The sequence below is a fragment of the Trachurus trachurus genome (assembly GCF_905171665.1).
Source record: "Trachurus trachurus genome assembly, chromosome: 15".
Taxonomy (NCBI): domain Eukaryota; kingdom Metazoa; phylum Chordata; class Actinopteri; order Carangiformes; family Carangidae; genus Trachurus; species Trachurus trachurus.
The window spans coordinates 22,317,698-22,332,589 of NC_139906.1; the positions used below are offsets into that span (position 1 = coordinate 22,317,698).

Consider the following 14,892-nt stretch of genomic DNA (forward strand, 5'->3'; position numbering starts at 1 on the left):
TTGCAATCCTCCATCATAAAGCTTAAGATGGCAATGCGTTTTTTTGTTTTTTTTTATGTTGTGTTTTGTTTTGTTTTTGTGACTCATGTGTCACACATGCATGATGGTGTGTTGTGAGCAGTTCATCACTATTTCACTTATTTTTAGAATCCTGGAAAACTGAAACCAGCATCAAGGAGAAAATATTAGATGTATGGATAGATGTAGACATTATGGAAGAGAATTGACATACTGTATGGCTGTAAAGTCCAACTACACTCGGAGGGACTTAAATACAATGGATGAAAACTCCTGCTACCAGTGCAAATGTGACTCTTGAACTTGACCCGCTTGCTTGGCTTGGACTGTGCTGCTTTTTGATGTAATATCAGGGTTGATTTTTGCCAGAGCCAGTTCTCATTATGCAAAGTTGCCAAGAGCACAAAATACCAAGTTCACAAAGGTGATTACATGATGGTTTTTGGATGACTGTTTCCTTTATTCATAATGCCACATTGTGGATGAGAGATGCCAACGATTCCGAGTGGTGAAATATATCTCTCCACTTTTGGGAGTTGTTAAATCGACTGACACAGTTGACAGTTCTGGCTTCAGAGCTGATTCAAATTTTTAGTCACTAATTATAGCACTCTCAGAGTAAAGCAAAAATGGCCGGCTTTTTCCCTTCTCTGTTGCCTATTACAGAGATAAAACAACAGCTACATTTTACAACTTCGAATCCATTTCCCTTTTTCTAGATATAGCTACTCTGCGTCGTTTGTAGCCACGGTTACAGAGAAAGAGTTTCTTATCACACACCATGTTTACACAGCAACATCAAACTTTACACCCCCTTCTGTAGAACAGCATGGAAAAATACTGCGCAGTGTGCACATAGAGATATATAAACCAGGGATGAGGAATGTTCTTCAATAAAAGCCTACAGTTTGTGTAATGAGGAGAAATGTTCAATAAAGCCTAAAACTCTGGGAGCAATGGGCCAATCCCTCCATAGCAAGTCACTGTGTCGCAGAGAATAGCGTCCAGAGTGGATAGGGCATGCCCCCGTACTCATGGAAGTGATTAGGAGCCCTTTATAATGATGCATTCAAGTTTGATGTATTGAAGCACAGACTTCTTTAGAGTGCACCATATGTCTGACTCTGCAGTGTATAACCACAACCTCAGGGAACATGACTCACAGCATGCTCCCCAGAGAAGTCGAAGGAACTCAGTCTGGGGTCAAGAAAGCACAAACTAAAAGGCTGATTGGAATTAAATGTAATAACAGAGAAAATACAAAAAAGGAAAGATATGCCATTTCACAGACCTTTTGAATTTTTTTTTTTTTTGCTTTTTGCCAAGAAAACCCCAGCATGGCATTAAGCGGAGAGAGAAAAGTAATCATTTCTCTGTAAATTGAGTGTAATGTAGTCATGTGATCTCTAGTAAATGCATGGAAAGCCTCCCTGACCAGGTAGAATCACATACACGTACTGTTGCAGTGAGGTAAACCCATGTTGATGGCTTGTAATAAACATGCCACATTCTCTAAAAGCTGAAAAGTGTGATGGGCTGCCAGAAAGCTTTGAAGTGAGATCACACCTCCTAACCTACCACCATTTCACATCTTCTCTTGTTTTGTTTTGCTCTTATTAGGGAGCTGGCTCAGACTTCAGGCACATCAGCTAGAAGTCTCTGAGAAAACAAAGGAACAGATCAAACCTCTGCTGTGTGTGTATTAATTTATCTTAGACATGTATCTTGGATGCTTTGTTAACCAGCACGAACACACAATTTCTAAATTGCATGAGCAGACTCGATTTCCAGCTTGTCAAGCCTGTGACCTAGAAAGGCAGCGGAAAAGTTTTTTGGGTCAGGGGCTTTTTCTATGATGGTTTCTCTCACTCTCTACTTAAACACACACACACACGTGCATAGGCACATGGACACACAATTACACACATCTTGGACTGGCAGGTAATGCAGGAAGGCCAGTTTTAGAGGGGATCAAATATTCATGTGTCTATGAAGTGCTGGCCAGGTCTCCCGGCCCGCGGGTATACTGCTGCCTGTGCTCCTTTATCACCGCCTGGCTGCATAAAGCCCGAGGTGCTAGATTCTTTATAGTGGTATGATTGGACAGTATGGGAAAAAGCCAAACAGAGAGCACGGCTCCCCTGAACTAGTCTTTTTATTGGGAAGAGTGTAATATCTAATATCTTGGCTGAGTGTTGAGCCTAATGCCTATGTTGATGGATTAGGTCCAGCAGCTATACTCCACAGTTGTGACAATGTCTCAGCCACGAACACCTACCAGACTGCTCCACCGGGTGCTTTCTCTGCTTTGTTAGTCACATTTACTGTGAGTGCTTTGCAATTTATGAGGATTTATTTGATCAAGAGCAAAATGTATCTTGGCTTCAGAGTAGATGAGCAGAAATTCGAATGAATAAGTTCATCTGGCCCCCTGTGAGGTCCTGAGTGATGTTCCAGAAACTTCTAACTCATGTGATCCTCCAAAGTGAGGCAGAGGGACTGGAGAGAGAGAGAGAGAGAGAGAGAGAGAGAGAGAGAGAGAGAGAGAGAGAGAGAGAGAGAGAGAGAGAGAGAGAGAGAGAGAGAGAGAGAGAGAGAGATACTGTAGTATGGCCCTCTCTCTCTTTACTTTGCTGTCTCCCATCACTTTCCCCCTCAGTGCGAACCCACACCTCTTGTGTTTTCCCACCGATGCCCGTCTTCAGTTCACTAAAGTCCAACCCAGCTCGCAGCTGAAAGTATTTGACAGAGTGGAAGAAGGCGGCTCTGACTCGATAGAGGAGCAGGTTGTTAGCAACAGAGTTGCAATAAAGAAAAGAGCCCGAGGGGATTGGAAGAGACGGAGACGAGCGGAGACAGGCAGAGTAGAGGAGAGGAGAGGGGAGGAGAGGAGAGAGGAGAGAAGAGGAGAGGAGAGGAGGAAGACTGCTTCAGGTGACCGAGTCGCGATGGAGGCGCACGGAATGTGTGTTTAGGGAGCACCGCTCGTGGAAGCGTTGGCTTTATTAAGGTGGAATACGGAGTGAAGACCCCTCAGAACTGACCGGGACCTGCCTTTGTCCCTTTTTTTTTTTTTTTTTTTTTTTTTTCACTTGACGGATTATCTCAGAGTCATGAACGTGCCGCCACCAGACCGCAGGAAAAACATGCGAGAACTGGCTTTGGAGATTGGCATCCGAGTTCTGCTTTTCGGAGTTTTTGGGTAAGTAAAACCTCGAGCAAGCTGAGTTGTCTGTGATGGATTCCAGTCTGGCATCCTCCTGCTCGTCCTTCAGTTTTCACAACTGGGATTTTAGGAGCTTTAGACAGTGAGCTGAGCGGCTGTGTTCAGGTTGGTTTGTCGCGGTGTGGTGCTGGACGAACAGGTCCGTCTGTTGATCCGCAGTTCAGCACCATGGACAGATCTCTGCTAAACAAGTAGGACGTAGACGGACGCTGCGTTAACAGGTTGCAAAAAAAGCAAAACAAAAAAACCAACAAGTTGGATAAACGGCAGCTTTACACTTTATATCACGTAATCCTAGTGTCACAATTCATGGATGACACTTTTTATGCTTTTTAGAAATCCACTCCACGAGAAACTGTGATCGAAGGGCAGGCCAGAGGAGATGTGCTGATATGTAAATGCATTTATTTAGGAGGACACAGTTTACGAGAAGGTTGTGCCTCTGAGCTAGCATAGATATGAATTATTAATTGTTTGTCAACCCTGGAGGTATTAAGCCTCGTTTGCACATTGTGTCATTTATTGATTCTCTGTTTGATATGATCTTGAAAAAAGCTCCAGGTCCTGTTATCTGAAATGACTCACCTTGCTAGCGCTCTCACTGATGAAAAAAAAAAAAAGAAGAGTCTGAAATCAGCTCTTGCAGTTTGGATTGTGTAGTAAAACTGCCTGCACATTCACATTGATATGGGCTGTGTGTGTGTGTCACAGTGAGAGGATTATAGGCTACTGTACAGCCAAGGAGAGAGTGATGCCTGCCCATGTTTGACAAGGAGAACTCAACTGCGGGGATATGACTGTCTGTGGGACAGAATGGAGCACATAAGTGAGGAGGCATGAGGCATCAAGGTTTAGTCTTTTGTCTGTTCATATTCAAGATTCACATTCTTGCTGTTTTGTTTAGTATTAGGGCTCGAGGCCACTTAGAAGAAACACAATTTCACACAGTATCATCATCATCATCTGCTGTGTTCTGCCACAGCGGCCCCCCACTCACATCAAGTCCTTGATCACTGTAATGAATTGAGTTTTACTCCCCCCTCAGCAGACAGTTCATAAGACATAGCTTGCCTTCTGTTTGTTATGAAGCCCTGTCAGTAAATCTGCTTTGTGCTTACAGCAGTGCCCCTAAACTGACTGCAACACATTCAATTAATTCATTTTACACCATGTCAAGTTTACTCCTCCCAGTGTGACCAGACATGCAACACCGAATGCAAATGTCCATATGTTTCAACACACACATCATCTTCATACCTGCAGTGAATTGTACTGCAGGCAGCTGTGGGAGAGTTGTGGCATTTTAGCATTAATGGGAAATTAATTAGATAGATAGGTTCAGTGTAACATCACGGAAAGTGTTTAGTTTAGTTAATTGTGTTTTTAATTAATAAAGGTAAGAAAGACATAAACAGGATGATATTTGGTTGTGTGTTTGTGACTGAGAGTGTTTAGTCACCAAAGTCTCAATCATGTATTTTGTCAGAGGGAGCATTTCTTTGAGACTGGCTGTAATATTTGTATTGAACTAGCTTTATGCCCAGCCGATCAGAGAGTCGCCCTCTGGCTTCGAGGGCCAGCAGTTCCCTGTTCTTGTCTCACCTCAAAGCCAGAGGTGAGCGCAGGATAATTGGGGTCAACTAGAATCTGATGTTTTCTTCACAGGAGGTGTAAAGGACAGTTTTATAGCTGCGTCTGATGTTTGGTGTAGGTGTAGTGCACTGCAGTTTTATCTTGGGAAGAAAATAGCACCCTTATCCTTGGTTCTTTACCGATACAGGTCAGCAGACTTGAATTAATGCTTCATTGCATAGTTAAAATCTTGTTTATTCCCATTAGAATTTCATTTATTGATTTCTACCTCTTGCAGCTCAGGAGTAAATTTGACTAACTGGAAGAAAGAAAGGACAGATTTTCTTATTTGCTGTTCCTATTCCTTCATAATTGTGAACATGTACCTGGGGGAGCTGGAAATGAATGAATTAATCCTTGAAGCAGATATGAATGCAGATATGAGAGGTAGCTTTAATCAGAGATCACATGAAAGATCTGACTGCTTTGTCTTTAAAGGTTTAGTGTGTAATAATTTGCCAGGTTTATTGGCAAAATCTGAATATACTACCCATGAATATAGTAGTATAAGTGTATAATCGCTAAAATAACATTTGTTTGGTTTTCGTAGCCTCATAATTCTTCTTTTATATAGGGTCTTGCTTTAGAGAGTGTCGCTTCTTGCGCCGCCATGTTTGTACGGCAGCCCAAACAGAATATCCAGCCAGTCAGAGAGCACGTTTCGCTTGTTTCGCGTGCATAAATAAACCAAGGCCACTGTCACTTTGCTGACAGGAGGGGTGAGTGATCACTGCAAACTAGAATCTGAACACTAGATATTATGGTTTTACCCCCATATTAGTATATATATATATAAAAAAAACCTTGACTGTAGCCTATTCAAGGACTTATTTTCTGTGCTTGACTGTTGTTCACCCACACAAACTGTTACTGTTGTTGTTGCTGTTCAAAACCACCCAGTAGCCTACGCCACATGTCACTGAGGACTGTTTCTGTATGCAGAGAAATATGAAATCTAGAAACCACGAATTCCCTGCATTATTTACATCCAAAATTGTTGGCCAAACATGACCTGCCTGTGAGGGAATACTTTTCATCTGCCCTTGCTCGCCTGCCAAGCTGCCTGTCTGTTCCAGGCCTCAGGAGGTGCACTGACCTTAGCAATGGAACCAAGTGTGTGCTGTTCGGTTGACCCTGTGCTATCAAACCGCTAATGCCGTTCAGTCATCATAGCTTGGTAGGCAGCCCAGGAGTCGTCTCTCAAGAGTAAAACAAAAAGTTCAATCTAAATGGAAATGGATCAGTGACATTTAACCAAGTAGAAAAAACAAAACACAATCTAATGCTTTAATCACCACACAATATAAAGCTTGTTTTTTTCTGCAGTCTGCTACTCAACATAGTGAGAAAGGATAATGAGATTGGTGTTATTCCTCTTTCCTTGTAATCCGACGCACAACAAGCCAGAGCTTAGACAAACACCAAGAAGTCATTTCTTCCTTGAGCGGTTGTGTGTCAGAGCTCATGTCCTCAGTCAATCAAAACAAGCTTTTTTCTAAGTTTTTCTATGTGTGCTTCACAGCTCACTGATGGGCAGCTTGAATAAGCTACATTCCAGTAGAAATGAGAATACTGGTTGAGTGCAGAACAGGAGACAAAGCTAGAAGGACACAGCAACCGAAAGAAAGAGATGGAGGAGTAGGTGGAGGATAAGATGGAGGACATGCATTTTAGGAGATCTAGATTGTTTTGAGGTTTTTTACAGATTAAGAACTGAATTACAGGAAATAGAGAGCCACCAAAACCACTCTGAGGACTCCTATGGGCACAATTTAAAAGCTTCTTGATGGGGTGATTACCCAGAGAAGAGTGCAGCTGCTTTATGGGCTGATGTACACAACAAAACAGACTAGATCTGTCCGTGCCAAGAGTAACAATTTGGACCTGAGCAGAACTGACTCTTTTATGGAAGAGAGTCATGATGGTTCTCTGCACACAAAGCATGAATCTTGTTTATCACAAGTACAGGCACATGTGCAGACGTGAAGCACGGCAGTTGTGTGATTGGTGAAATCGACTTTGACTGTGACACTATTTTAGGGATTTTTTCTTTTTTCTTTTTTTATATAGGCTATTTATATAGCTAATGTCAAATGAGGTTATCAGTTTGTGCTGCACAACAACACCGTTCATCCCCCAAAACAGTGTTTGGCTCACTGCTTCACTGTCGTCCTCTCCTCTCAGAGCCAGGCTTAGGAGCAGCCCTGGGATGCAGTCCAGAGCCTTGGCAAGTCTCAGAAAGCCTTGTGAGATGTTGGGAAGGAGCAGAATGTCAGGCCTTTGACTGTTTAAGAATAAGCGGATTGTTTAGCTTGCACATTAAGGAAAGTGAACTCTTACACTCTGATTCTGTGGAGGAAATCCTCTTTGTAGAGGATTGGTTACAGAGTCATCAGGGCGCATTGTCTCTGTGGTGAATATGAACAAAGTGTTTCTAATCTAAGGGAATGTTGCATTTTGTTTCTCTGTCATTGGATTGAACAAGTGAAACCAGTGGAACCAGAACAAAGCCACACTGTTTTGATAGAGACGTCATCTACAAATGATTGCAACATGATCTGATTTCATGCTGCACGCAGAGTGAGACCTTTCCTGACTATAGACCAATGGGGAGGTACAGTAACAGCTCAGTGTGACTGTTCCATTAGTCACTGCCTTGCAAAAATTAAAAAAAAACAACCATTGCATTTGTGGAAGGATCTTTGATGTCTGATCACACTCTGCACAAACAGAGCTGATAACACAAAACATTGTATTTCTCTGATTGCTTCACTGTTACAGCCACCCTGTGATGTGCCAGATGGATGCTTTTAATGTGAAGCAGTGCAAGGATGTACCAGTTGCATGACCGGTAACCTAATACAGCTCTGGTGTGAGAGGGTGAGCAGTAAACACTGCGCCTCATATGAATGAGATAAAGTTGTGCTGGATTACATGCATGCATCGTTTTCCTGTAAATCCGTTGTGCAGTCTGAATTCTGAAGGGTAGACTCTAAAAAAAGAGAGATTATAAACGCTTATTGACTATGGTAATGTGGTAATGTACTGACTCTATAATGAAAAACACTGATAAACTGTATATTATCCCAAACTCCACCTGTTAAAAACTGTCTAATTATTTTCATCATAACATGTAAACGAAGAAAGGTCGCGGGTGTAGCTCCGCTCTGCAGTTCAGCAGGTTTAAGCTCTTTGTTTTATTTTCCAATCCACACAGCTCAGTCCAAACAGCTCACTCAAACTGGTTTTATGATTCATGTGCAGTTGTTACTGGCAGTGTAAATTTAATAAATGCAGCTTCTGAAGAAAATCTAACAGGTAGCATTTCTCAGAGTCTTGTGGAATGAACAATGAATGAGGACTGGAACGGCATAGACTGAACAATGAGGAAAAGAACACCGATAGCATCTGCAATGTTTTTTTTTATACACCCACATTTGTGATCAGAAATCACTTTCTGATCATCTGGCGTGCTTGGAGCTCATTCCATTTGCTGTTTGTTTATGTTGCACTGGCTGTATGATGACAGTGTACTCTCCCGCTCTGCTTTTCTTAATTTTGGCAGCCGGCATCTGAGGCACTGAATCACAGGTCATCCAATCTGCAACCCTCATTATCTTAGAGATGAAGAAAGAATTGCGTTGGTGAGCTTGACAACTGACTGTGGCTGGTGGGATGTGGTAACACTTTCCGATTGGATACTGTCGACACAAACTGATCAGATAGAATGACTGAGAGGTGGGGGTAGGGTGGGGTGGGGTGGGGGTGTTCATTTATTGATTTTTGTCTGAAACAGTAAAGACAGAGCAACCATTGTTACTTGATTATGTAAAACCAAACTGATTAAATAGTCCTTAAAGGAAAAGCAGCCTATCTATTCAAGGACATTTAATTGAACCAAAACAAAGTATTGATGAGCTCATTTGAAGGCATGAGTTAAAATGGAAAAAGAGGTCTGTGAAGAGAAAATGGAGGATAGAAGGGTGGAAAATCAACAAAAAGGCCCTGGCAGAAGATCTAAGGATGGGTAGAAAATGGGCAGAATGGAGGCTTTGATTAGCATGATAAAGATGGGAAAACACGAGTGTGGATCATCAAAGTTTACTGGCATGGTGGCAGAAATAACTGCGATCATTCCAATAACAGCAGAAGCAGTTAGTGTCATACCAATACCTGGGATTCCCTGACAGCTCAGTCTGTCACCACTCTTCACTACTCTGGCTTTTCATTCTCCACAATCATTTGATCAGCTCATTATATGTCACTGTCCCTGCTGTCATCTACCCAGTGCTATCTCTTTATCCCTCCATGGGCATCAGATCATTCAGTTACTCACCGACTGTCCTCTGCACCGTTTCTTCTTGAAGGATATCCCAGAGGTTTTTTCAGACACAACTGATCCATGATGAAAATCTACTATACTACATGCACAAAAAGAAAGAATAGGACCAAAAAAGACCTGGACACAACCTAGAACAGGGCTATTCAATTACAAATTCAGTGGGGCCAGATTTTAAAACCGAGACCTTAAGCTGGGCCGGACATTTTCAGCGGTCAAGAAGGTTATGACAAATGAGGGGCATTTTTAAAACCCAGCATTAGCTATTAAAAACAAATCTGCACAGCCAGAAAAAAGAGAATAAGTCAATAAAAGTAGTAGGCTACCTAGTGATAGTAGTAGGCTAGTAAAGGTGTAGCTGTTAATGCTTTGAATTGGGGTTTTTTTTTAGGAACTAAAAGTTTCCTGAGGCCTACTGTCTGAGTTTCCACTGAGGTTTACAGCAGGGGGTTATGTAGCTAAATCACTAAATGTAGCCTAGTCTTAAAATTAGGCCCAAAGATGAACAAAGATTTCTTTTCTAACATATTTTGATTGGTGAAAAACAATTGGAGCAAAAAGCCATTTGGGGCAAATTACTCTGGGAAAGTAGGCTATTTGATTACGGATTATTTCTTTGAAAAGTAGCTATCCTAATCAAGTTACTGTTATGATTCCATTGCAAGTATTTAGTTGCGTTAAAATTTAATTATTGGTTACTTCATTCCCTCAAAAAGAAAAAAAGAAAAAAAAAAGGACAGCGGAGCATGGCGTGCTGTCACTGCGTGGACAGTGCTCATGTGTGACTGAAAGGAGTGGAGAGACTGGTGGAGTATTAACCAGCCACCACGGTTTATTGTTGGCTGATGTGAGGGCTGAGGGTCGGTCAGCTGCTCTCCAGAAACACCGTGTCGTGCCACAGCGGCCCGGTGGGGAGTGTGAGGTCCGTCGGTCCCTGACGGACGGGGAGACTTGTCTCTCGCTGACCTGTAGCACCACAGGACCACGGAGGGCAGCCTCGGCCTCGGCCGTCCGGACGTCCGCCGCGGTGAAGCCTCCCGCTCCGTGACGAGCGGCTGTGGCCCGACACGGCGTTTCTGGAGAGCAGCTGACCGACCAAGCCACGGTTCTACTATACCGGTAACTTTCAAAACAACGCACTGACCGGGTGGTTGGGTTGCGTGTTGCTAGGCTGCGTTGAGTGGTGCATTCACTGTCTGAACTGCAGTAGGGATTTTGAGTTCTCGCAAAACGTGTTTCCCTCTGTGTCTTTTTTTTTGGGGGGGGGGGGGGGGGGGGGGGGGGGCACGAGCCGGGCCACTCGGACATTGGGTCGGGGCCGGATGTGGCCCGCGGGCCGCCAATTGAATAGCCCTGACCTAGAATATGGCTGGATTTTCAAATTCTGACTTTATATCAGTGACATCATCTGACAAAACCATCAAACACATTAATTAAAGACAAAGACTGAGCTGCGATTTCAGCTGTATTTGCATTTTAGCAGCAGAAATAAGAGAGGGCTGTCTTTTTAACTTGTTTTTTCAGGTTTTTGCCTTTATTTAGACAATAATAGAGAGACAGGAAAATTAGGGGGGGGGGGGGGGGGGGTCCTGACAAACAGCCCAGGCTTGCACTCCAAGGACCACCAATCACACGGCACAGAGGCACTCTCTCTTTCACCCTCCAATTCTCTCCTTCTCTCTCTGCATGTGTCATGTCCTATGTTAAGTTATTCCTCTGCCTACAGCATTTATAAATAATTATACATGAAACAAAAGTGTTTCTTTGTTTTAATTAAGGTGAGGCACAGTGTGTTAGAGGTGCTCTTCCGCTTCCCGTTTGTTCCTGAGCAGCAGGGAAACCAGAGCAGCTCTGTAGACCAGGAATATCAATCAGTAACATTCATGATCATACAGTAGAACTGTCCCCATGTTGAAACAGGAGGCCAAAAATTATAAATATGAGACTTACAAGAGCTTGTTAATGTTTTTGATAAACCAGAAACTTAATAAAAGAAGAAAATTAACTACAGTACAGACAATATAAATCTTGTTTCATTGAAATTCTGTCTCTTAAGTATATTATATAAGTCGATGTTAACTCGTCTATGTAGAATACATAACTGATATGGATTAGATGTCAGAATTTCTGTTTGGACAAACAGTAGTGACCTGCAGCAAAATTGCTCCTCTGCTGGATCTTTGACAAGGAACCAGAGACCCAGGCATCCACCAGCTCGTTGTGTTTGGCTGTAAGGAGTGCACACAAGCCACTGACACAGGCTCAGGAGGAGAGATTTAGCATGACTCACAACAAATTGCTGAAGGAAAGAAACAGGGCTTATGCAGAGATCTCGCAGACAGACGAAGAGCACAGAAAGATCGTTGCCAAAAAGGCCCCACAGGGACGTATCTGGAAGAATCACCCCCTCAGAAATGAAGAGGATGAGGATGTCCGTTTAGTCTGCTTTGCAGTGGAGAGTAAGACAGCTGCCAAGCAACTGTGAGAGGTGTCCTTCACTGCAGGTGGCACCTTCCCAGGGAGGAGGACAAGGACAAACTGAAGATGAGGACGGAGACTAAAGTGACAACTATGGATCACTGGGTCAATTGTCAGTCAAATTTTGAACTTGCAAAAGTTGAATGGTTTGGCAAAGAGGGCATGATCTGGAGTGATGTCGTTCCTTGTGTTGTTGGTGTTGCCGCGTTGTCCATAAAGAGTCCCCCGAACATTTTTCATCGTTGTTGGTGGCAACTATCTGAGACTAATGTCCACTAAGGAACTTGCAGGAGAAAACTGATGCTGCTCTTTGAAAGGTTTCCCTCAATGACAATTGCATATTCCTGCATCAATGAGTGGCAAGTGCAGAGAAATGGACAGCTGGTGAAGATCAATGAAGGTGGGAAGACTGTCAACTCACTGATGGGGAACGCTGTTGGCAACTTTGGCAGGAAAGTTATTGAACACACCTCCCCTGAGGTTTTATGACAAGAGTCTCTTTCTGCCAGATGGAGTTCACCTCACCGTGGAAAGAAACAGAGTCTTTGAGTCAAGTCTTTGTGGCACTCAAACAAGCCATACTTAACTTCTTCTCATTCCTATGTGGGTAGATTGTGTCCCACAAATTATATATTTTAATTATAATAACAATAGAAAAATATTCCGCAGGGACAAACTTTTTTTCTTTATTTAAAGTGATACGCCAACACTTATTTTTCGTGTCTTGTCTCACTCCCGAGTCCATGACAAGCAGATAGACACCATCCTTTCGACTGTGCGTGCAGTAACAAGGGAGATAGAGCTGTATCGCCTGTAATTAGCTTAGCTCAAACGCTGGAAGTGCATAGGTAGTGTTAGCCTGCCTCCTGCCTGAGCCGAAATCAGCAGTCAGAAGCTGATTTCATTTTAGCTCTAAACTCTGTAAATATATCACTTTATCAACATTTCAAATATTTTTAGGCGAGAAAGTAGCCGTTTAGATCAGCAGTGTGTTGTTAATTTGTCTAAATACCAGCTGTTTACAATTTTGTTCAGGCAAATTCGGCGCTACTCAAGCTAGCCGCTGTGACCAACGCACTTCTGGTTACTTCCGGTTACTTTCACAAAATAAAACACCCGTTGCCTTTTACATACAGAAGTGCTTTTACTTTGAAATAGGAAGCTAACCTACCCTCGATGTAGCTAGCTTGAACCAAAATAAACCGTCTTTGCTTGAACCGCTCAAGATGCCTGACTGGAGAGTTTAGTCAGCTCTGAGACGAAGATTGGTCCGTTTAGAGTTGCTGAAGAGTGTCTCTGATGACTTTAGGTGGAGGCACCACCTAAAGTCACTACCGATACACTTCCAGCGTTTGAGCTAAGCTAATTACAGGCGATACGGGCTCTCCCTTGTTACTGCACGCACAGTTGAAAGGATGGTGTCTATCTGCTTGTCATGGACTCGGGAGTGAGGCAAGACACGTAAAAAAAAAAAAAAAATGTTGGTGTATCCCTTTAAGAATAAGAGTACAGTTTAATCTGTACCCACATCTACCTATTCATGTCAGTTTGATTATTAATGTAAATCAATAGCCTACTAATTAACAAAACATTACTTTACCTTACAGTTGCTAGAGGTCACCTGACTTCAAAATGTAACAGTGGATTATAATAACCTTTTTACACAGATGATCTCTGGGGTTGTTTTCTTGGGGTGTCATCCCCTCTGAAATTGTATTGTAGTGGATTCTGAGTGATATCATGACTGATCTGTACAGTTTAATGGTGTATTTATTGGTGACATGTATCAAAGGGATGTGAATTAAATTGAATACTAGCCATTTTTCAGAGTTGCAATCTGGAGTTGGTTCAGTACCCGTGGCTGCCCGCTGCTCCTCAGGGATGGGTTAAATGCAGAGAAAGAATTTCACTGTATATGTGACAAATAAAGTACCTTGGCCCCAAATGAATTCCCAGCACACTCTTAGAACTCTCATTAAAAAGTGGAATTAGGAAAATTAATCTGATGTGGGGCATTTAATCATAAAGACTATAGCCACAGCAAGGATTGTGCTCACGCTGGTAGGCAGCTCATAAATTAAATTTGCAACTGGATAATCATACTAGAATTTAACTTCTACCATCACAGAGTCAAAGGTTTTCCCACACATTGATCCTTAGGAAGAAATTATACTGGAAAGTGGCACTAAAGTTAAAAGCTTTTCAGTGTCTGGAAACCCATAATTTTTTGCCATAGTCAAATTGGATCCAACAATCCCATTCCCTTGACCCTTAATCAAATAAGTATACATTTTTGATGTTGAAAATAAAAACCATGTCAAGTATTTCTAGCTGAGTAGTCTATTCGCAGCACACAAACAAAATACTGTAGTATTTCAACCTTGATCAGTTACTTTACAGTAAATCTTTCAAACAAGCTTGAGATTAAGGAACGAAGAGCAGTTCTATGATGATGTGTTTCAACTTTTGAACTTCAAACATTTGTTGAAGCTCAGTGTATCTGAAAGGGATAAGAAGATATGAAATAACATTTCACTGATTATGTATAACAGCTCTGAGCAAAGGAAATGCAATAATGCTAATATTTTATATTTGCTCTATTTGCCTGGAAAATGTCCTCATTAGTTGGTAAAGAGGAAATTCCTGAACCATGACTGTCATTCAGTAGGTGGACACTGGCTTGAGGGGGGATTAATGTAGACCGCGGCATCGTGGGCAGTGTGGGAAATGACAGTTGCTGTCAAAGCGGAGGGGAAGATCCCTGCACTGCTTCGCTCAGTCTCCCATCGTGAGATTTCTATTCTTATTTCCTCTCTGTCTCTCCCACCCTCTCTCTGTCACCTTCTCTCTCCATTGCCCCATACTCAGGTATTTCCTTAGATCTTCTTCCATTACTGTCATTTCCAGCATCATACTGGTGCAGAAAGACAGACGAGGGGCTGAGCAGATGTAAGAGCTTTCCCCTAACACATGCACTCACACATCCAGCTCCTGGCCCAAATCTCATGATAAATAACAAGCTCCTCTCCTTCCGGAGAAGCATCCAGTGTGTGTGTGTGTGTGTGTGTGTGTATGCGCATTTGAGCATGCGTGTGTGCGTGTGTTCCAGACCCCTGAGTTTTGCTGTCAGACAAGACTCTTTCCTTGATGACTCCTCCGTGGTTTCCTTTCAACAATGCACTGCAGAGTGATAGCTCAC

At 42.6% G+C, this 14,892-nt stretch overlaps 1 protein-coding gene across 1 annotated transcript in view; it reads left to right on the forward strand.

Moving 5' to 3' along the window:
• Positions 1-3,131: 3,131 nt before the first annotated feature.
• The window catches only part of plpp4 (phospholipid phosphatase 4), a gene marked incomplete at both ends in the record, with an annotated part of 49,307 nt that continues 37,546 nt past the window's right edge, over positions 3,132-14,892 (forward strand). The window contains one exon of the mRNA XM_083988081.1: positions 3,132-3,220. Coding sequence (XP_083844207.1) covers positions 3,132-3,220 — 89 coding nt within the window. The remainder of the gene's footprint in view (positions 3,221-14,892) is intronic.